Source organism: Anomalospiza imberbis, chromosome 18, assembly GCF_031753505.1.
Source record: "Anomalospiza imberbis isolate Cuckoo-Finch-1a 21T00152 chromosome 18, ASM3175350v1, whole genome shotgun sequence".
Classification (NCBI taxonomy): domain Eukaryota; kingdom Metazoa; phylum Chordata; class Aves; order Passeriformes; family Viduidae; genus Anomalospiza; species Anomalospiza imberbis.
Window position 1 is genome coordinate 76,118 of NC_089698.1, and position 24,592 is coordinate 100,709.

At 37.2% G+C, this 24,592-nt stretch overlaps 1 protein-coding gene across 3 annotated transcripts in view; it reads right to left on the minus strand.

Moving 5' to 3' along the window:
• Window positions 1–7,950: 7,950 nt before the first annotated feature.
• SFSWAP (splicing factor SWAP) overlaps window positions 7,951–24,592 on the minus strand; it is a 38,172-nt gene continuing 21,530 nt past the window's right edge. Inside the window, exons 14-19 of one of the 3 annotated variants that reach the window (XM_068208319.1) lie at window positions 18,979–19,244; window positions 14,763–14,909; window positions 13,766–13,891; window positions 10,904–11,074; window positions 10,254–10,326; window positions 7,951–8,365 (exon numbers count right to left, since the gene is read on the minus strand). In XM_068208319.1, the coding sequence (XP_068064420.1) occupies window positions 8,300–8,365; window positions 10,254–10,326; window positions 10,904–11,074; window positions 13,766–13,891; window positions 14,763–14,909; window positions 18,979–19,244 (849 nt within the window). In that variant the 3' untranslated portion in view covers window positions 7,951–8,299. Of the gene's footprint in view, window positions 8,366–10,253; window positions 10,327–10,903; window positions 11,075–13,765; window positions 13,892–14,762; window positions 15,041–18,978; window positions 19,245–24,592 lie in introns of those variants that run through there. The other 2 variants (XM_068208318.1, XR_011004895.1) reach the window with 2 other exon arrangements.

A 24,592-nucleotide genomic window follows, 5' to 3' on the forward strand; every position in this document is an offset into this window, starting at 1 on the left:
ATTTCAGTGCAGTCTACAGTTTTTAACGTCATTGTGCATTAAAACAAATATATGACCTCAGAGTTGAGAGTAGCAATCTGAACCATATATTACACCCCAGCATCACACTACTATCTCTCTTGGTCTCAGTTTAAGCTTTTCTTTCTTGTCACCTCTGAGCTATGCTCAAAGGTTTCAGAAAAAAACACACTGCCCTTAAGGCCTTGGTTCTGCATCACTGAACAAAGCAAAGAAGTGAAACTACCTTGATTTTTCTTACACAGAACCAAAGTGATCCATACATCACAAAAGGACATGGCTGGAGAGCTGAGATCTGAACACACTTCCACCCAGAGCCAGCCCAGTGCTCTGGCTATGTCATTATTCTGCTTTACTTCTGGAGTTCCAAAATCTTCAGCTTCATTTTTCCTTCTTTCAGCTGCCCTGCTTGTCATGTTAATATGCTGTTATAAGGAATAACACTTCAACCTCTTGGTCAGAAAACATGCAATTGAGAGCATAGTGACAGATGACAAGCACATTTTGCGAACAGGTGCTATCAAAGCCGTTTGATAATATTTATCCAAATAAACGAACAGGTAGAAAGCTCAGTGCAATTAGCAGAAGTGCCCAAAGCTTGATGCTGTGCACTTGGACAGAGTTTAATTAGTGACACAACAACATTTTTGTACAAATCCTGGCAATTAAATCCAGCAGCTAATAACATTTACAATGCTAGGCTAAACTGTGCCCAGATAAAAATTGTAATGAATATAAATTAAAACTTAAGCCATAACACAGATTTCTAAAGGCACTTGCAAATCACTCTGACCAGCAGCATTTGAGAACAGCAGAGCTGTGTGCTGTTAGAGTTCAAGTTATATTTTGGTTGTGGGAGGATTGGACAGAAAAGTAACTATGTAAGAACAAGTAATGGGAAGTTGTTTCTTAAGGTAACAGGTCATTTATAGAAGAATGTTGAGAAGATGCTTTTGTGCTGCTGACAATGCCTGAATGAAATCAGAGGCTCTTCAGTGACTTTACAGAAACTGCAGATAGAACCTACTTTGCTGAAGCATTTATTAAGGTGTAAAACTCATCACTAGCAAAGGGATAAAAGCTGTAAAACTTTGGTCTTGAAAGTTCTAGTGTTCAGATGATGAAAGACCTTGAAGAACTGCATTTGAAAGAGCTGTCAGGTTCAGAGTTAGAACTGAGCTTTGAGGTACTCATTAGAAATCCAGGATAGGGTACTACTATAAATGGAACAAGCTGGACCAGCCATAAGTGTCAGCAGACAAGCAGAATGCACACAACCACAAGTAAAAAAGTACTTAGAGGCTTCTGGGGACTTGCTGCTTTCATCCAGCAGAGCTCCACTCACAAACAGAACAACAAAGCAGAGACTGTATGGAGATCAGCGTGTTAAAGGACCAAGAATGTATTTTCCTAAGCATCAAATCAATTGGTGGCTGCCCAAACTTGTTGCTTTTTCCAGACTTGGCAAGATGCTTCTGAGAATCTTCAGCAGAGTGAAATGGGAAGGGACAACTTCAAAGCATGAAAAACAGCAGCCTTGAGGCACAGCTACAGAATACTGGCAAACAGGACCCGTGCAGACAGGCCACTTACAGAAGGAAATTTTCCAGAACATAAATCTTATTTATGGATAAATAGTAATATTTACTGTATGCATATTCTTAAAGCGTAAAGGCAAAGAATATTCTTTCTTTATAAAATAGTTCATACCTTGTGTTTGCTTGTGGCTTGAATAAGCCACAATAAACCACCACATTAGTGCTTTTCTGCACTATCACAAGGGAATACTGAGGTTAGCAAGATAGAAAGCCTAAATTTCAGGGACATTTCAGCACACTGGACACAGTTAAGAGAGCGAGTTGAAACTGTGCAGCTGGGGAATCTAAGTATTGCCCTGTCTCCCGATGAGCAGCCAGTCCAGAGAGCAGAGGTCTCTCACCCATGCACATCCTCAATAGCTGTTTCTATTTCTGTCTCTCTGTGAGACAGCACCACTTACCCATAGTAAGGCTAAGCTGCTTCTTGCTTCAGATAGAGACACAGACAATTAAACCAACCCCCTGCCTACTAAATGGCATTCAAATGATTTGCCCTTGCCCAAAAAGGATCTACCTAACTCAGATGTTAAAGCTAGCTTCCCTAAATCAGAACCTCTGCCTTAGGCTGGGAGGATTGTCAGAAAGAGGAAGCGAGTGCAATGACTCTGAAAGCCAGTAGTTCCATCATTTCTGTAAAGAAAGTCTGATTGCATACTGCCTGTTATCCACACCTCCATGTAAAGTAGTCATTATTCTGGGAAGAAAACAGAATTGCTTCTAGCTCTGAAGATGCAAGGCTTCATTTGTTGGCAAAGTTGCACTGGCCTTAAAATCCAGCAAATTTTCACTGTCACAGTATGAGAACAACAGCTTTTCAGCACCCCTTATTGTGCCCAAGCTCAAAAAACTATCATGGTATCATCAAAACCATCAGGTTGTCAGACTTGAGTGAATGACTTTTTGCCAGTGAAGAAACACTGGACAACCTCCATCAGATTTGCCAGCGTAGCTCACTCATTTTTACTGTATTGTCTTAAATTCAACACATAATATCAGTCTTTGTCCAATTTGTCTCCTTGTCTGCAATGCTTTAAAACAGAAATAGCTTTAGGAAAGGATGAAAGATGTGTTTAATTTTTGCCAAGTGTGATACCATTAAAGTCATTAGCCAATATTGGTTTGAACAATAGATTATGAACATTGGGAATTTAAGGTGCTCCTTCTGTAGAATTAATAGATAAATGTCTCAGTGTTTCTGTGTGCAGTAACAGCTTAAGGCTGTCAATTTACACCATTTCCTGATTAAAAAACATCAGGCAAACTTACACCTCTTGCAGAAGTACAGATAGAAGATGTAACTGAAGACAAATTGTTACATGATGTACAAAGGTTTAAAGCATGAGAAATTTTTTGCAATGGGATTCAGGGAATGTTTTAATTGGATCATGAAGCTGTGTTCAGCTAAGATATTTCCCAGATTACACTGGATATTATTTTAAAATATAACTTTTATGAAGTGGAATGAGTTCAATAAAAGTTACTTAAGTTTACTGGTTTTGACCATTTTCTACTGCCTGCTGTGGTAACGCACAGGGCATTCAGCTTGGGACTTAACATACCCCTGCAAAGCTAGTCCAAAGACATGGGGACAGCTTCACTGAGGATACGCAAGTGGAGGCAAACAGACCCTCTGGACAATGACAGCAGCCAGTGAATTAGACTCGAGCAACAAGGGTCACGGAGCATGAGGTCCTGGAGGAGGGAGCTGGGAGCTCAACACAGCAACGCAGGCGGCAGGGCAGGGACCTCTCCAGCCTGAGCACAGCCCTGTGAGCCCGGGAATGGCACCTGGCATCAGTGAGTGAAGGTCTCACAGTGTCTGCTCAGGACTATTAAGGTCTATTCCCACATCCAGGGCCCTGACAGTGAGAACACAGATGAGCTGGAAATATCTCTACGCTGATAAACATCAACAGAACTCTCAGGGCGAGTGTGAATCCAGAGAAGGGAATCCCACAAGATCATCTATTGCTTGCAATGGCAATTCCAAGAAAACTATTAACTTACTAACTCACAAGCTTTCACAACTCATGATTACACTGGGTAAACTGGTGGCTTCTTATTATGCAAATGCATTAAGTGTTTTGTTCTGGGAATATAAAACAATGCACTGGGGCATCTAAAGGACTTTTATTCCTCTGCCTATCATTATTACATCATTACACTTAAACCCCGTACATTTTACCTTAAAAATCCATGGGAATAAGAGGTTTACAGCTGCAACTGTATCTCTGGAGTAGCTGTCTTTTCACTCTGTGTTGAGTATCCACTGTGAGGTTTCCAGGTGAGCTCAAGGTGATAAAGCTCTTTAATTTCTCTTGAAGCACAGGCATCTTATTGACAAAGGACTGCAATGATACCATTGTAACACAGGCTTCACCCAGCCCACCATTTACTTAAAGCAACACCTTATGATTTTGATAAAAATGTTTTAATCATTGCACTTGGTGATTTGTAATCTTCACCGTGCATAAGCTAAAAAGCTCAAAGACCAGCAGAAAGTGTACTTTTGATTGCTTCAACAGCTTAAGGCTGAAATATCACCTCTCACTTACTTGACCCAAGGTGGAAAAATGCTCATATTTTCATCAGTCCTTACAATACAAATTTTTCCTTTCCATTTTATCTTAGAAAATTATTTAGAATTTCAGAAAGGAAGAGCTAAGGTTACAGATTTTGTTTCCTTTCTTGTTATAGCAAACCCTCTGAGCTATTTCTTCATCAGTTAAGGGTAGGTTTTTTCCAAGCTTTAGCATTTTTGGAGGAGTAAAGCCGTTATAACAAGCCAGAGCAGTAATTTAACTGAAAGTGCCACAATCACCCCAGGTGCTACATCCTAATAAATAATGTTACAGATACTCATCTTTGGATTGCATTTTAATGAGAAACCCCAAATCCTCCTGCATTTTAATAGAGGAAATATAAGCATATATGGAACTTGTCTCTGGAAAAAGACCTTAGGATTATTTTACAGGAAACAGGAAAAGAAAGATCTGAGATCCCCAGATAACACCAGTTTCCTTGCAGTGAGGCATCATATCTGCCACTCTGTGCTGTCTGGGGAGATGAGCACCTGTCCTCCTCCAGCCTTGCATACTGGGATTGCTTTTACCCAAGCAGGCAGCTGTATCTGTAACCCTGTCAAGTATCAACAAGAATTTATCTTACTTCCTATGCAGAGATCATCAGTTTAACACTCAGAGTAAAGAGAAAAATGAGTTTGTCAGCAGGCAACCATTGCATGTGAAGCCATTTTGTCCTTATCAGCCTGTGCTGAGAAATCTGCTTGGAAGGAAACTGGTAGCAGGGATTGGTGAACAGATGTATACAAGCACCTAACCCTTGCCTATTTCACTGCCGTTTTATAATGAAAGGTGAAGAACCTAAGGCTACACACAACCTTTGCTGCAGCGATGCCTTTTTGCCATCAGTTTTGCGACATAAAGCTATCATCCTTCTCTGAGAACGTCTGTAACATCTACAAATACACTTGCAAATAACTTAGGTGATTCAAATAAATTTCAAGTACTTTTTGGTTTCTTAGCTGAATGTGAATCTCCAGAGGAAAAAACCTGATACCTCTTGGACAGCTCCTACTGTCTGTCAGTGGCATTTCTTTGTTTTAAGAGGCTACTCTGCATCAATACAGAGAATAAAGCTCTGTTAGTTAACCTGACAATTTTGTAAAGCTTTTTTTTTTTTTTTTTAAATCTTCAAAACTATGATTCTTCTAAGAAAAAGAGAAAAGGCAGGCTGGCACATTACAGACAAAGAGGCCCTTCCAAAGTTGTTTGGAAATCCAGTATTAACATTCCAAGTCCTAGTTTGTTACACTCAGGCAGAGGAAATAACTCAAAATACCTACAGCTCAAGAGTTGTCTGAATTACTGTATTTCACTGAATTTAAAGCAAAGCAATCTCATGATATATAGTTTTCACACACCTGAGAAACTTGGAAAACCAAAACTAGTTACTGACAACTCAAGAGCTGCCACAGTGCTTTCCTCATGGCTACTCAGAGCTTGCTTTCCTCCAACCAAAGTGTGCCTGATTTTTTAACTCCCTGTTGCAGCAATCTTGTGTATTTCTCACCAGAAAAAAGATTCTGGCAATACAGCCAGGTGATCTAGGGCTTTTTTAGGCCTGTTAGTGCATGGAAACATGGTAAGGAATTGAGTACATACTTTTGTAGATGGGAGGTGGGCTGTGAGGTGCCATCTGATCCAGAACCAGACCCGTGGTCCCAGACGCTTAGTGATTGCACTGCAAATTCATACCTGGAAAACAGACATTTGAAAATTTCCCAATTTGAAGTTTTTAAGACACTCTCCTGATACTGGTCACACATTCTCCTGATATACTAGACACCTAAAATTGCTCTCACTGTATCACAAGCTCCATGCTGTATTTACAAGTAGTTACAATACAGCCAGTGTCTGTGAAGAAACCAAAAAAAGCTGCATTGATTTCCAAATGTGAAATTATTCTGGTGAAGTAGTTCAAGCACTTTTGAAAGCTCTTTATTTTTTAGAAAAAAAATAGCATAATGAAAACACTATTTTTTAGAGAATACAGCTCCCTATGAGAGACTGCTAAATGCAAACAAACCTCAGTTAAAAATAAAGACTGTATAAAAATGCAGTTTAATCTAAATTTTTCTGGAGCTAAACACTCAATCTCCTGACATATCACAAAAGGGATTAAGGAAAAGAAAAAAGAAAGGACTAGAAGACTTGCTCATAGAAAGAGAAAATATTCTAAGAAGTCATTAAAGCAACAACCTTCCCAGAGAGAATGAATCTGCAAAGCAGCAGCCAAACAAGCTGCCCAGTCTATTTTATCAAAGAGCTGGGATTTTTTCCTATTACTTGGTAAGCAACTTGCATCCAAGCTGCCAATTATTTAACCATGGTGGGACTTTTAACTCCATTTAGAGGAGAAAAATATAGTTGCTGTAAATTCCAATGCTGCACAACAATCTACAACAGCTGTCTTGAAATCTACTTTATGTCCTTTTTTATCTCTCTCTACTAGTACCGTTTCACCAACTGGTGCAGAGGAAATGGTGCCTCTCTAGTACTGGTTGAAAGATTTTTTTGTCCTAGCCAAAACACTGCAAATAATTTTGAAATAATTAGGTAAGTGGTAGATAACATCATTTTACATGACCATTTAGATGGCTCTGTTTCACCACACGTTATGTGCACAATGGAATTTCTTTGCATCAGACCCTGCATTTTATATTGTTTGCATGAGCGTGAATTCTGCTAATTATTAACCAAAAATTGAAAAGAAACCTGATCAATTACCGTTTCAATGGCTTAAATACTGTTCTTGCATTCCAAGGGAGCAAATGGCATGCCAGGGACCATTTTGACCATCATGTTACTGAAAGTTTAAATTATATCAGTACTGTTTCTCCTCCCCTTGCTTTGAACAAGATTTTTGCATTGGGATTGTTTATCTGTATCATTCTATTGAAATAATTTACCAACTGGTCTATGAGAAAGTGTGAAGTCTAATTTCTATAATCCATTTCCAATCTTTACCTATTCTTCATAAAATCTGAGAATAACAGGACAGTGAGTCACTAAACCCAGAATCTTTCTGACTATAGATCACAGACTTTTTCAGGGATCAGTAAAAGCCATGATTCCATTCTTTATGGAATTAGATAATTGCTAATAAGGGCTCCTTTTGAATATAATTATTACAAAGCAGGCTTTGGTAAAAAAACCACACAATTTTTGTACTAATTTTAAGAGCATTTAAATTAAAACATTAAAATAGTCTCAGTGTGGAAAAAAGAATGCATAGTAAACAAATGTGCAATTTTACTGAGGAGACACAAACTTTCTGAAAAATGTTAATAGGTCTATGTCAGTAAAATACAAGTCAGTAAATATCTTTTTCAACTGTATGTTATATCAGGAAAATGCTGGATTTCTATACAGGATGCCTGATGAATATCCAAAAATATCCTCTTTTCTGTACCTAAGTAGAGAGAACAAGGTACACGAAGACAATGGGTCTACTGATCATTAGTTATTGACTTTAAAGGGCCAACCCATCACATGGAGGCTCCGAGATCTTTGTAACTCATGGACAGAAAATCACATCCCTTGTTCAAAAACCATCTACTACTGACATCCAAGTAAACAAGCATTTTTCTAAGATCATCCTGTGCATGTAGAAAGATAGACAGAATTTCTTAGCTTAAGGTGGTCAGCAGGCAAGATGGCTGTCAAATTAAAAAGCAGAAAATAATAAACAAAAAAAAATTTTGTAACAAAACCCAGCTGGAAACAATGAAGGATTCCACAAAAACTCTAGCTAGTGAAAGATGTTTCCTTCTTTATTATTGTGTAATACTTTTCACAGAAACATAGTATTTACAAATATACACATACAGACTGCTGATCATAAAATGTTATTGAAGAATTTGTCAAAAAAATCCATTTACAAAACCCAAAAACTTCTCAAAGATATTCTGGCTGAAAAAAATTAATGAAATTTCAAGGAGATGCTTCTGTACAGAAAGATAGGTTTTAGCTTGTTGAGTTCTGGTAAATTAGGTGAGTTGTGAACCAAGTGAGCCAAGCTCAGCTGTACATTTGAGATGAGGCAGTTCTTTTCCAATTGTTCTTTTCACACAATTTCTTGCTGGTCAGTTCCAGCAGGTCTCAGGAGGCACTGGTTTGGATGTTTTTGGAAGCTGCAAGCATTGCTCTCACTTTGGCCATAAGATCCTGTAGAAAATAAAAGGAAAATGATCAGACATGCCTGAGCTTTGAATAGAGCTAAAACACATGACTGCAAAAATACACATGAAAGGGTTAGTGTGTATTCCAGTCATGTGGGATACTTGGAGTCATGACCATCAAATGTTTAGCTCCTAGGCTAAATGAGTGAAATAATTTGGAGAAAGTTCCTATGACAGCAACAGAATTCTGGTTTTACCAAAATGCAACAAAGTGCTCTGCATAAATATTTCAAGCAGTTTCTATACAACAAAGCACAGATATCACATCAATTGAAATGGAAAAACTAGGACCATATCTTCAACGAAACGCTGTAATGAACACACAATTACTAATCACTGGAGGTTTAAAATGGGAAAAAAGAAAAGAGAAAGAGAAAAAGGAGAGAGAGCTGGTAAGAAAAGAATGTAACAATTGCTCTAAAATAGAAAGGTTTTTTCCTTGCTTTGTAAATCTGAAGCAAACATTTACACAGCAGAGGCATTTTCTCATATGACAGAGAGACTGTGAAACCAAACAGACTCTCAATCTTATCTGAGCATCTGATTGGAACAGCATTACAAAAAGAAATGAAATTTCATGTAAACAGCATTGAATAACTGGGTTGCAAAAATGATGACAAAATAAAAAGTGTGTATCACAAACAAATCAGAGTTACTTAAACATTTGTTCACAAATGCAACCTAAATAATTCGTTAGTGCTTTTAAAGCATTTTGCATCTAAACTTCTCAAAACACACCAGGGGGAATTTAGCATCATTATTCCTTATGCTTTGCAGATGGAAGGATCTGAATGAGAAAGAACACTGATTTGGTTAGGGTCAGCAAGGACAACGGCAACACAACAATCTAATAATTAGATAAATTTTTTGGAGCTTTTAATAATAGATGCTAAACTCATCTGTATTGGGAAATGTCTTGCAGATTCACTTAAGTTTCATTCCTACTTTTTACAAATAGCAACCAAGAACTGTATTTCGATACAGTAATCATTCCTTCTCTTACAGCTGTACTTCAAACAAACAGTCTAATATTAAACTAGGAAAGGCTATGCCATAAGCAACAGTTGACCCAAAAATGCATAAACCAATGACCTTTGAAGGGTATATGTGTTTGAAGGGCGGGATGTTTACTCTCCTTTGAAGACCATGCTGTAGTTTGTATCTCATTTCTCATCCAGGAATTCCCATGCATTTATTTGGTAGCGTAAGAAGTGCTGTGACATTAACACTCCTTTTTCTTTCTCTGCTGTCTATACTTGCTATTTTTCCTGAATAATCTTGTTTAGGGTTTGTCAAAAGAAACGGATCAAATTTTGTATATAAGGTACTAGATCACTAGTATTAATTTCCAACTACCACAATTTCCATAGCAGAACTAAATTTTTGAACAATATTTATTTCTTGAAAGAATAACTCATCCACTGAAAAACCATCAGAATATAAAAAGCAGCTCTTATTTTCTACTGTAAATTTTTCAAAGCATAATTAAGACAATTTTTCCTTTACAGTTGGCTTATCCAACTGAAAAAAGTTAAATATTTCTTCCATGAAACTTGTTAAGAGCTCTACATGGTAAGATAGGCTGTTGATAAAGGGAGTATTGCAGCAAAACGTGGACTTTAACATCTTTACAGTGGATACAACTGCAGCCTAATGAATTTAGCTTGGTTTTTAGTGGCTTGATTAAAATTGAAAGGACATCACCTAGAGAAGCAACAAAACTGTTGCTCCCATAAGTGAACAGATTAAGAAAGACAGCGAACATGTCTCTACATCACATGCGAAGTTCAGAATTGCCCAAGGTGGTAAGAGAAGAAAACAATATGTTGGACATATTTAATTAGGCAACATGTTCTGAATTTGCCTGTTCGTACCTGAGTGATTTTACTCTGCACTGACGACACAATTGCTGAAGAGATTTGACCATCTTTTTCCTGAGAAACTCCCCTAAAAATAAAATCAGAAATTTATAGTAAAAGTTTTGAAAATGCATTTCAATCACCATCTTGAGTTGGGTTTTATTGTACATGTCTCTCCTATGTTAGTCAACAGTTCTCTCAGTCAACTAGAGGATGTATAAGTCAGGGTCAGAAAAATCACTTGTGCAACTGCTCAGACAAATCTGAACAGCAGCCTGAGAATTTTTAACAGGGCTGTTCTAGAAATATTCTAGAAATAATTTAATCATGAATCTTGACACACGTTACAATTCAAACCACTCTGTTAAAGTTCAGCTTCAGAGTTATCCCGTTTCATGAAAGCTTCCAATTTCCAACTTAGAAATAGGTTGCAGAATTTTCTGCACCAGTTCTCCTGTAAGGTTGATATATTTACTCCAGAAAGCAAAAGAGATCCAACACGTTCATCAGACTGATGCAGGTAGTGCTGTGCTCCCATTAACTTTTACTTTTGATAAGCACACATCGTACACACACAGAGCTCCTCACCCCACGACTCTGGTCACAGACACCCTGACAGTCCAGAGACAGCAGCACTGCAGTAAGACAGTAACAGAGCACGGTACCTGGAGCGTTCCTGGCTGGATTCCCTGCTCTCCACAGGAGAGACACTAGTTGAATGTACAGAATTTTTGTGTGTGGATGGTTTGCCTGGTGACATGGATGGTGAAGGAGATCTAGCTCTGGATTTAGTACGTGATCTAGACCGCTGCTTCTTCTTCTTTTCATGGGGACTTCTGTGAGGAGAAAATATTTTACTGAGTATTTAAAGCAATATTACATTAGATAAGCTGAAGTTACTTTGCACACTTCTGAAAGCTTATGTACCCTCTTCCACAGGATGTTTCCCTTGCTCTCAGCAAGCATTAGTCTTACCCAATACTGCATGTTTATGGTTGTACAAAATGCTTTCTCAGAAGCTCTTTTTAATGTGTTACATTAGGCAACTACTGGCTCCTGAGGTTCTCACTTGGAACGCAGGACAACAAAAAGCTTTCATTGGAGATTTGCAGAATAATTTTGCTGGAGGGAAGTTCCATCCCAAACAACACCAGACACTAAGGATGCAATAAGAAATGTAAGAGTTTATATCCCTTAAAATTTTCCTAGCTCATAAAATAAACAAAACTTGGAATTATGGCTATGTAAAATATCTACAAGGCAAATCCACTGTTTGTTTGGTTTTTAAAACCAAAAAAAAAGCCCCTTTCCTTGTGATCCAACCTGCAATGCAACAAACCACAGGATCAAAATTTTAAATGAGATGTATTGCACTCAGACTAATCTGGACCTAACAGTGTGCCTAAGTGCAAACTGTTTGTGACCTGGAAATTAGATCCACAAATGTTTGTCAGTATGAAAGCTGAAACAAAGGAATCTGTTCATTACTGACAGAAGGGAACAGAGACAGTCACCTCATAGGCAATATTAAGCTCAAAGAGAATCAAATTAGTAATATATTAAAGATGAAACTAACAAATCTTTTTACCTAGCTATGAACTTATGTCTGTATGATTTACATACTAGTACTGATATTACTATAATTAGAATAACTGGAGTAATGCCTTAATTAGAGGTAGGCAGTATCTCACTGTAAGCATCTCACTCTAGTATGCATTCCTAGAAGTCTATTCAGAAGAATGTTCTTGAAGCTTCTAGAACATCTTAAAACACTAAAACTTTTAGCCACCTTTTAAATGTCACATTATTCATGCCCTTACTTTGATTTTTCATGGGAATTTTCTACTTTAAAAGGTGCTATACTGTAACACATTGAATTTCCATATAAAAGCGTACAACTCTGAAGCTTAGTATTTACCCCACAATTTTTTATATAGACATATATTATATTTTACATATTTTTATATAGAGAAAACACTCAAGATTTAAAATTGCAAAACCCCCTTACACTTTTCTTGAATAAAAAATCATTAAGTGGCAGACAAAAAAACCCCACAGCCTCTAACATTTTTATGACTACACAAAACCATCAAAGTCATTTATTCCTTGACTAGCTATGTACTTTAATTGCTTAGTTTCTTAAAACATCATCATGTATCCAAGCTGTGAACAGATCTCATATTTGAATCTTGAAAATCTCGGCAAACACTTGTCATGCAAGAAAAGTATTTTATTGCAAGCTTTTTCAGTGTTTTTCATCTTAGATTATGATGAACAAATAGAACAGCTGGATGATGAAGAATCTGTTCCATAACTGAACATAGAAACTGGTCCATCACATTTTTACTTGAAAATTTAACATGTCAGGGCTGAAACAGTTTCTGCTTTAATTTCTGCAATCAGAGCTGCAAAATATCCTTATCTATGTTTAATTACAATACTCCTTCTTCAGTCTACATCTTCTGTACTTACTGCCATATCTTATTGTGCCACTTTCTGGTTTCCTGTTTGAGGCCTAACAGAAGTTTAAAATTTTGACCTACCTAAGCAATATTATTCACAGAGGAATGTAGTTAATTTCACAAACACCATTATAATTTACAACTTGGAGTAGCAAAATAACAAAAATACTTTATAGTTTAAAATGCTGAATGGTCAAGCAGCAGACACACCAACACAGCATTAAAAACAGTATGGAGATGTGAAAAACTATTACATTGTGTGTTTATAGGAAAATAAGTATTTTAAGCTCCCATATTTTCCACTTAACCAAATTTGCATGAGTTCCACAGGAGCCTCTATTATCTTCATTTGATGAATGTTAAAAACTAAATCAGTTGAAGTATACTTAGGAAGTTCTCAATTATACCTACCACACATCAATTAATTACAGGCTATCAAGAGATGTTGTCATAAGAAATAACAGAATTTTTTAAATGAAGCTGAAACCGATTTCTTTCTTTCTTATTCCACAAGACATATAGAGAAAGAAGATGAAGATTAAATGCCATTTTGATTACAAGTTTAAGAGCAACTGTATGCAGGGTGCTCTCAAAATGACACTGATTCATTCCATACTTCACATTCCAATCTGCCAGTAAAATAACTGCAAAGTAACTGCTTGTTAAATCAGAGCTGTCCTTATGCAGATATGATGTGCTGTCAAGAAAGTTGACATCATAGTTATGCTATGAGCTGTGCAGAGGTCATACAGCTTGCACAATCACAGCACAAGAAAATGACCCAACCAAGAGGGAAATACGAAACTCACAGTGAAATCTGAATTTTTATGGCCAGCAAACAGCAGTGTATTAACACCCACCAACTGGACTGTACAGCTGCTGTTCAAACATATGCAAGAATGGGGAAGAACAAGTGTGTTCATTAAATTTTTTTTCCCAAAAAAGTATTTTTCTATCAAAATAAATCTTCAGAACATACGAAGGTTAAGTTCTAGCTAAGGAGTCTACATGACATCAGGCTGTTAGGAAGACAAGACCCCCCTGTCCAGGACCAGGAGCCCTTACTTGGAGCGGGGCCGTTTCCTGCTGTTCCCAGGACTATTGCTGATGCGATATGCTGTGGGAACACTTCTCTCGTCTCTCTGCCGTTCTGGTGTGTGAGCCCTTCTCCGGGGTGACCTTGATCGTGACCTGAGGAGAGAAAAAAACATTCAAAAGTTTGCTTTTTGTTACTTATGTCAAAACTTTTACTTCAGTGGAATTATGCTTCACCAAATGAAAATACCTATTTTATACCAACACGGTGCAGCTACACAAAAATTGCTTGCCTATCCAAGACATTTGGGATGAAGTTATCCATTGCTTTTCACTCCCAATAGGGGGCTAAAAAAATTGAATTACTTTTTGGTCTTGTCTAGTATGACAACTTCTGTATTATTTGATGGAAAAAATTTTCTTTTATTCCAGCCATCTTTTGTGGCAACACAGTTTACTAAAATTGGTATGCAGAAATCCAATTTGCATGAAGCCTGGGATTGGCAGGCCTGACCTTGTCTTCTCAAATTAGTGGTGTGCTTTTAGAACTGATGTCTCACAGAGATAAATGCACATTCTTGATGGAGTGCCTGTCTAATACTGACAAGTCCAGGAAATGTCCTGGATGCTGCAGAACAATCCTAGCACAGCCAGTATTTTCACCAGTGCAAGTGACCAACAACCCATTATCAGTGTTTTTTGGCACTAGCACTTTGACTTGAAATACTTTTCCTAGAAAAGTGAGAAGGAGATCAAGAAGGGAAAATAGAAAGCATGCCCAGTTAAGATCAGAGATATTCAGGTTCACACAATATAGATAATATATGCACACCTACAAAGTCCTGAACCATTTCTGTTACACCTACAACAAAAAAGCCCAATTGAAAAGAAATTATCGCATTGGCAAATAGCTGTTGCAAATTAGCTGCTTTGACACTTATAAAATCTGATCTTTACCAAGCCATTCAGAAGGATAAAAAAAAAGGAAAAAACCAACAGATTATAAAACTTGGGTTCAGTCAGACACCTTGACATTTTACCAGGATTTCCCTCAAAAGAGCTCCAGCAGTCATATCTTTTCATTGCCCAAGTTGCCTGATAATTTTTCCACTCTGTTGCTGCTGCCACTGATGAGCTGCTCAGACTCGGCTCCATGCTCAGTGTCGCTGTGAGTCTGTGATATGGAGGCACACACTTCACATCCAGACTAAAATGTCCTAGTTTTGGTATTAACTAGAATCCTGAAAAGGCTTAGTCCCTTAACCAAAAGCTGAACCTTAGTGAAACACGCCTGTATGGACCAGCCTAAAAAAAGTCCAAACAATCAGAAAGAAAAAGACATTAGCTTTATTTTTATGAACTGACATTTGTGGTTCTACAGCATTCTTTCAATCACCAAATATTAAGAACTTTGGCCATTTGCTTCAAACAATTACAAAACAGCTAATCAGTTTTACTGCAATATGTAAATTGTACCTTTCATTAGACTGTAATTCCAGAAGGCACTTTATTCCTTTATGACTTATGCTTAGAAGGGTCCCAAAAGTTCAAAGGGTTATGAAGCTTGGCATGTCTCATTACAAAATTGGAATTAAAATTATGTGACTAGACACTGCCTCAGCAATAAGAAAATCACTTTTGTAGGAGAAAAAAGCCCCAACACCAAACAATCTTTTTTAACAAACAATAGCTACTTCCAAGTCTACTGAATTCCTAATACTGAGGCAAAAAGTCTCACACAAGCTCCCACACAGGTGCACCCTATCCAAACTTACTGCAAAGAAACCTCTTAATAAAATAATACAACTGATTACTTCTAATAATTCATTAACTGGATATATTATGTGCCTTAATACTAATCTATTACTAAACAGTATAAAGTAAAGCAGCAATACTGAAAAGAAGCTTAGACTTTCCATCGCTTGTTTGAAATGAACATCCAAATTTCACCCACTCAAATCACTAAATCATTCGGTATGTAACAAGTGCTTCTGCTTCCCTTCATCTCCTCTCACTCACAAACCAGTAGATTTATCTATGGGTAGAAAACAAAGATTGAGGTGAACATCACTGTTCTTTACAGTTACACATGTGAGCTGGAAGAGCCCACTGCCCACTCCAGGATTGACACTCAGCATTACTGTCAGAAACAACTAAGACCCAACTCAAAACTCAGACCCAATTCTTTAGCAGTGCTTTGAAGTCCATGAGAAACAAAAACAGTGATTCAGTATTTACTACATTTACTACTAAGGTACCAAAAATGTTTTCTCCAAGACAGATTTAATAAATGTGCCCCATCTTTGATACCAAGTACTTACTTGTAATAACTTATTACCTCTCTGGGAATGACAGGTCTGTTTTGCAGTACTTTATAGAACTCTGGGACATTGTTTACTGTATACATGGCTCGTTTAATCTGCCATCTAGGTCTAGAATTAAAGTTGCTTGGTACCAGGAGCTTTACAGGACTAATTTTGTTCCAGAAAATAACAAGCATTTATACAGAAAATTGCTGTTAGCACACCACATGCCAGAATTAAGCCAATATTATCTGGGTTCTCCATATAGCTATGATTTTTTTAAACTTGTTTCTGTAAAATATGTTTGGCTGTTAACCAGAGAAAAGAATATGCAAAACATGCTCGGAATCAACTTCATGTTATTGGAACAGAATTTTTCAACTTTATTACTGCTGAAGATGCAAAAGAAAATATAAAAAATGCAACAGTTTCAAAATTGTATCTTATCGCCAAAGACTACTCTTAAACACAGCAGAGCCTCTAAACCTCTAACAATGCAAAAATAAATGATAAGCAAGTGATGTAAAATGGTATACAGAGAAGTATACTGCTAAGTTCATTTGTGGGATTTCTAAGCACAATATGCATTTTGGGAAAAAATAGTAAGATGATAAACCAAAAAGGAAGAGCTTACAAAGTATCATGAACATTCCTTGAATAAAGAGCAAAGAATGTTATTGCAAATTTTGATGTTTACCTACACTTCTCACATTTTATTCCCCATTAACTTGTCACAATAAGTTATATGGTAAAGGTGGTTTTTCATCTACATTTTGAAAAGATTAAAGTAAGTCAATAATACATCATTAGACTGGGGCATTCAAATACTGTTCAGATACTCAAAATAGGGCTGTTCCAAAGTAATTTAGCATCACTGTCCACACAGTAACGACTGTCTCTAAGTGCCACCCACTTAATACAAGATGAACACATTAACATCCAGAAACAGTTTACACTTTATTCCAGAGAGTATGGCTCTTTACGTAACTATTCATTCAGCTGAAAGCTGTAATATCCACTGCTTTGGGAAGCTAGGAAAAAAAACTGTTCTCGGTGAAACTGAAGAATACTGCTCTAGGGCAAAGTGATGAGCAAAGATACATGGAACATGCCAAGCTTTGAATGAAGCAACACAATGCACTGAAATTATTTTATCTAAAACAACACTAAAATAAAAATAAATAATAATTTAAAAAAAGACAAAATTCAGTAATATCTTCTATCTAGGCAACACCACTTGCCTTTTTTGGCGATTACTAAGACAAAGTACTATTTTTGCCTAAACATTTGAGAATCAAAACACATCAGTATCTGACAGGGTTATGAATCAGCCTCGTGCTCTTGATTATAGGACAATTCTTCTGTTTCAGGAGCAAGAGCTCTAACTTTGGAAATACAGTATGCTAAGAGCAAACACCTTCAATAAAGCACACCTTCAATCATCACCATTTCTTCTATAAGGCCTTTCCTGTTCAGCTCTAACTTTTGTGAAGTTAAAATATGCAAAATGTTTTCAGTGTAAAATCTGGTGCTGTTTTTCTGCATAATTTTAAAATTCAGCCAGCCAGCATCAAGCTTATTGGACTTCTGAGATTCTAGACTTCAACAGTGCATCAAGGAAATATCTAACCAGATTCATTCAGTGTTGTGGTGATTCATGATTTTCATGCTGTTATGTGCTTGTCATTTGATTTGTGCCAGGAAGCAAACTCAAGGCAGCAAACACAGATTAGCTCCTGTAGATTACCTATTCTTGATGACTTTTGGTTAAGACACAGCATGTCATGACAACTTACCGTCAAAGGCTGTCAAATAAGCAGCAAGTCAGACTGATGGTTTCAGTCCAAGTTGTGTTCATTTAATTCCTGGCATCTCTGAATAGCAGAGACTTCTGCACCAAAGTATTATTCTTAAACTCAAAAATCAAGTATAAACCAGTAAGTTGTAACATGTTAAGACTTCTGCTAGTGTAGTTAAGACACTTTAATAAACAAAAAACACAAGAAAACTAAAAGAAGTTTTGGCACATTATCATCAGGGCCTAGCAGCTTTTTTCAGGCATGTGCTGTAGACAGAGACACAAAGAGGAAGTACTGTACAGGTTCACATGCATCACATACAGCTGTGGCAGTATTTATATGCAATTTGCTTGAGCTACAAGCTACCTAAGTTGCTACACTGTTCTGTACCCTGATCCACAGAATGTACCATCAAAGCCCTTCCTACTGACCACAGTAACTTCACTGCGGTAGAGCATTCAGATATGACAAATTTTACAACAGTAAACTTTGAAGGTGTCTAGACCCAAATATCTTCGATAGAATTAACAGTATCAGTAAAACACAATATACATCATCTTATAGCTGGATAATTAGCACAGTATATTTAATCTCATTAATGATTAAGTACAGAGTTAACAGCACTGGGCTACATTCTTCTGTAGTATCTCTCACCTCTGTTTTCACTCTTCTTGGATTCCTGCCATATCTCTCCATCATATTTTTTCACTTGTCACTCAACTGCTTTATTTTCTTCTGAGTTTTGCTGCTCAACCACCTAGTACTCTACCTCTATTTCTTATCTGAATATTGTCTAAGTTACTTCGCTCCAGTAACAGCCACAGATTTATTAGCAAGCTCTCTTCCTGCTATCATCACATTCCTACGCATTATCACCAGGTATTTCAAAGAAGATCGGGAAAAAGCATTTACTAGTAAAAGTTTTGGACTTTGTAATTAGAAATTAACGATTCATTATTTCACTAAAAGGATTTTCAAAAGACCTGCCACATTTGATCTGTACGTGCCACATGCTGCCTTCAAGGTGACTGTGACCTTTGCAGTGGGTATAGAAACACCTAGGTAATGAAAGAAGTGCAAAGATGTTTTACGTGTTAACCCACACAGAACGCTAAAGAATATGTTTGGTTTCCAAACCCACCTTGAGTGCCTGACAGTCCTATAGGCAGTGGGAAGTGAGTGTTTTGCTTTTGAATGTGATCTAGACCTGGACTTAGATGATGAATGATACTTGAATGGTGATCGAGATCTTGACCGAGATCTTTTCTTGTGTTTTTTCCTTTTCTTTTCCTTTTCTTCATCCCTAGGAGGATCTCTGCTTCTGCTTGAAGGCCTTTCTGCTTGTTTAACTTCTAAGGTAGGTAAAGTTCTGACTGCAGTCACAGGACATGGTATACTACTGACACTCTGAAATCAAAGATTAACAAAGAACAGTGATTAGTTTCCAAAGTTAGTGCTGCATTGGGATTATGTAAAGTGTGCAGAAGTAAGGCCAACATCTTCAAACACATGCATCCAGCAAAATTTAATGGAGGCCTGTACAGTTCCCCAAAGATACACAATCAAGTTGGTACATGCATACTAAGAATGTCAGCTTAACCAGGACACTGTTCTGAAGTTTTCATGTTTAGTTTTTAGAAGAAATGTGTTCTAAAAGAATGGGTACTATCAGGTATCTTTTAATCTATTTACATGTTTTACTTAAAACAGGATAAACCTGGAAATACAATCAGGAACTACTGACATTCAAAGCTAAGTTTTAGTGTCACTTTCCTCCATGAACTGTGCTGTCTGGATTACAGCTTCAAGAAAAACAGCAAAATGAACCAGTGCTAATAGAAATTATGTTTGAACTTTTCAAAATAAATGTTTTAAATGTAAAGGATTGAGAAGATCACAAAATGTATTAATCTCAAACACAGAACAGGTCCATGCACAGTTAATGTTCAGTGAGTGATTCCAGCTGAAGGAAATTAAGCAAAATCATACCCCAACATTTTCAAATTATTAGCTTGAACCCCAGAGAATTCTGCTCAATGCCTTCTTTAGAACAATTCAAGTCAGGCACCAGAGATATGTTCCTCATTTCAAAGCCTGTCATTCCCCCAGCTGCCATTTCAAGGCAACTGGAGAAATCAGTTTCCCTGCCATAATTTCCCCTCCACCTCATCTGAGTTTCACTATTTGATACAAGGATACCTTACCATGACTGGAATAAAAAGTAATACATTAAAACTTGGAATAACCAAATTAGAAACAGGTGATCTTTTTCTTTCTTTTTACCCTTCTCCTACCATGAATACATAAAGGCAGAAACTGAACAATCACATTTGAATAATCAAAAAGCCAGCTCTGCTTCAAGTTAGAGACATGACACTTTTTCATGCTTTAACTGATAACTGCTATCACAATATTTACAAAACCAGCAACAAAGCAGTACTAAAGTAGCTTGCTTCAAAGATTATAAACATTTTACAGCATGACCATTTGAGTGACTGGTTTACCAGAGGCCTATTTCCTATTTCACAAACTCCATGTGTAACTGCAGACATCTCACAGACACCTCATCTCCAGTTTCCTAAGAGGCCACCAGAGCTGACTTTCGCTCCTTTGACAACATTATTCACCTCTTGATACAGTACCTGAGCCTTTGCTTTGAACACTACTGAATATGGAATAGCCCAGTCTGCCTTGAAGCAGACACCTCTAGTAGCTTCAAATGAAAAAGCTGTAGGCAAAGTAGTGTTAAGAGGAAAACGAGAGAGGAGAAAAACCCAATGGTTTTCACTGCTCAGGTTCATTTGGCCACATAAAACACAAGCTCTCCTACCACTGTCAAGAAGGAAGTTAGTAAATGAATGACACATTTACTTTTAGCTCACATGTAGAGATCTTCCCAGCCACCTGAACAAAGATCCACACAATACTAAGCCCAATTATGTTTCCACTAAAAGCATCCACTGCTGACACTGGGCTCTCCTTGACTTTCAGGAAGCTGACACTAAGGAATGACAGCGCTGTCCAGTTCTCTGGCAAGCACAGATGCAGGCTGGCTGCCTGGTGGATTGGAACATCACTGCTTCAGGCTACTGATGAATCACATCTGGAGAGCAACACAGAAGTGACTTTAGCTACCCCTGGATGAAATATGCAGGTTCTTCAGTGAAACACAACAGGTAACACACATGAAGAAGTCACTCACCCACCCACCACTGTGCCCAGATGCTCTGGTAACAGATATCACATCCTTATGACAATCACCTGAAACAAATGGGCCACTTCCCTCAGTGGCAACTCCAGCTGCCTTTAAGAAAAACAGCACCAGCAAAATTACTTGATTCACCACCAGAGCAGAACACAGAGCTCAGTGAAAGCAGTCAGCAGGTTGCTAGGCCACAAATAAAATTTCTAGGTGTATAAATACTTGGAAACAAAAAAACTGTCCTGGAAAATAAGGTAATGGGAACTAAAATTGGAGGCATGAATGCAGAAAAAAATAAAAACAATAAAATAAAAAAAACACAGTAAGCACAGAACTGGGAGATTTTTGTAAAGAATTCTGCTTTAACTGACCAGGTTCTACCAATATGCAGGCCTGCAGAACAGTTTCGGAAAGCATGGAAACAAACCTGTTACCTGATGAAATTTATTACACATCTCAAGGGATGAGAGAACTACCTTGTCTGAGAGCTCTGCTAAGAAGTTAAACTGCAAACATTCAGATAGCATTCACTGAATCTCACTTCTTTGTCTGTATTTTTGGCCTAGTAAACGGCACTGGTTTTTTGGCCTTTACTAAATGCTACACTGTCAGACAAATTCTCTGGCAGAGCTGTTCTTCAGCATTTTATTTGCATGACTGAAGCAAATCTGGCGAAAGTAATGCCAAACATGATTTGACAACTCTTGTTTAGCAGGAATGGATTAGGAAAGAGCTCTGTAAATAGGGAGAATTTATAGTCATAAGAGAACAGAATGAGTACTTCAGTTCATTTACATATTTGCAGTATTCATAAGCCGAGAACACACATTAGTTATTCTGGGGTTACACTACTTAATCAATACATGAAGTCAAAATTAGAAATTAACCAGAATGTGTTTATTGCAACGAAACAATTCTTTTACAACAATTGGAATCCTATGTTAGATCAAAACTGCAAAGAGAGAAGAATGTCAGAACTGTAAAGAGTTAATCAACAATTCTTTCAGTTCACTAAAATCCAAAAATACTCCAGATTATTTTCTACCACTGTATCTTTTTTACTCCAGGTTCCTCAGAGCTTATAGTGAATATTCCCTGACTGAGAATTAATAAGCAGCTGTCTACCAGCAATGGAAGTGTATTATTTGTGTATTCATTGATCTGTGGAACAAAGCAAGGTGTTACTTCTATTTAGAAGTTTGTCAGTCCTTGTATTCATAAACTGGCCCAAGATAATAATTTGAAGAGATAAAAGTATTTCCTATAGAATAAGCTCCTACAGAATTTGTTCTATAGGAACTCAAAACTCAACAGTTTTATCAGGGTTACACTGCTGCACTAAGAAACAGCTATTAACAGTACACTGATCATGGTAAGGTCTTCAAAAACAGAGAAAATTTTGACAAGGCCAACTGCAAAGACATTAGTGGCTGTGAATCTGTTTGCTGGGCGGATCAATATGCCTTTTTATTTTGAGCACTTTGAAAACTAAAAATCAACACATAAATATTCTTACCTCCTCACTTATCTTAATTAAAATGGCAGTTCCTGATATTTACCTTTTTTCCCCTGTTTAATAATGACTGAACTATTTATGCTATAAGGAATTACAACTCTCATGTAGTTTTTGGTAGTAGGGTTATTGCAATAAAAAAGTTCCAAATGCTAGCAAGTTATCTACCTCCTAAATACCACATTAGTATGTGACATTTATGTTTTTCCTTTATCTTGCTTTTTCAAAAGGACAGATAAATTTACAAGCAAACCCAACCCCCCCCCGCCCATGCTAATCAGAAGATGCAGATACCTATAGTCAGCAAAAAAAGTAAAGAAAGAAGTGAATGGCTCCAAAACATTCTAAAGAATTTTTTCTTTAAATACTTATGGGATGGTTTTTATTAGACAATTACATTTTGCTCAAAAATTAAGAAAGAAAATACACAAACATAAAATTATGTTATATATTATTATTACAAAAAGGCATGCAGGAATATCTACAGTCTGTTGCTAAAAAAGTAGGATAAACTACAGCAGTGTGAAAGACATACACTATCTACAGCTGTTGATAATCCTGTTATGCTTGACAAAACTAGAAGAGCATCTCATTTTTAAAACACAGCACACTTCTATTTCACTCGTAAATAAGACTACTTTCCACAAGAAAAAAATAATTGTTACATACAGGACAAAATAAGGGCAAGTCATCTAGAGAAACAAATTATAAAACAGGGCTTCAAAACTGGGCAAGATGAAAGAGCCAAAAGAAGGAAAGTCTTGCTTTGTGCCACAGAATCTATATATTCAGAGGTGTAACAGCAGATGACATTTGGGACAAGCCACTAAAACAGCATCACTTCCAAATCATGTGCTGGTCTAATTTTGCAACATGACGACGGTAGATTTCTCTTCTGTTTAAATCAGATACTACGGTTTATACAGGTAACAGTTTGGTATAACCAACTGGCTTTTACATGGCTACCAAAGCACTATCAACACTAAAACATTTCTGACATGTCTCCCTGATTTCTTAGGATTTTCTAAAGCCTTCTGAGTTTACATTCTTGTAGAGAGCTTTCTCATGCAACTTTCTCTAAACAACCTATTGTTTTGCATTCTTTCACAGAGGTGGAGAAATTTGATAGACTGGTAGTTTGTCCAGTGTCGTTGGAGAGGTGGCACGTTCACCCTCCAATCCACTGGCACCTTTTGAGAACTATAAATAATTGGAGTCAGAAGAAATAAATTAGTCTCTTCATCGCGACCATAGCTGTGGTGCGTTGTTTTTCCTTGTGTCCTCTGGTGACACTTACATAGAATAAAATATGACATTTGAATACGCAGTATAAAACATGCCAAGTCACACTACTGAGGATATATAATCTTATTTCTTAAAATTTGAATTAAGTTAAATAATTTTGGAATGAGATTTGCATTTCAGATCATGAAACACCTTACTTTATTTGTTTTAAAGTAAAAAAGGCAGTTCAGTGAAGCACTCCATATAACCTGGCATATTTCAGCTCAGCATGGAAGAACTGCAGTTTGCTGTTCCAGGACAAGGAACCTACATTCACTGCAGAATGAAAGCAACTTCTCAGTGACACTGACAGATATGCCAAAGAGTCTATACAAAGTCTATGTGTGCCAAGACCAAGAGTCTATATGAATTATACATGTAAGCACAAGAAGGGAAACATCATCCTGTTACTGTTTGTCCACGTCCTGAACAAGGGCACAGACTTCACTGGCCACAGCATTGCTGGAAGCGCATCGGTTTTGCAAACTGAGATAAGCTCCGTGCTTTCCAAGTACTGGTTTGAGGAAATGCTATGCATAACTGTACTGTTCTAATGCATGCAAGGATGGTAGGGAGCCATGTGTGAAAAACTGTGCTGCTTCACTGCTCAAGCTTTTTCAGCCTTTTGTTTCTCTTGCTTGACTTCACTTTAAAGAAAAACAGGAAGCCATATAAAAGAAATAATTCAGCTATGGAAAACACAGAACTGACTATTTTTAAGATTCATCTGAAGCCAAAACAGTTTAGAAGTACTCT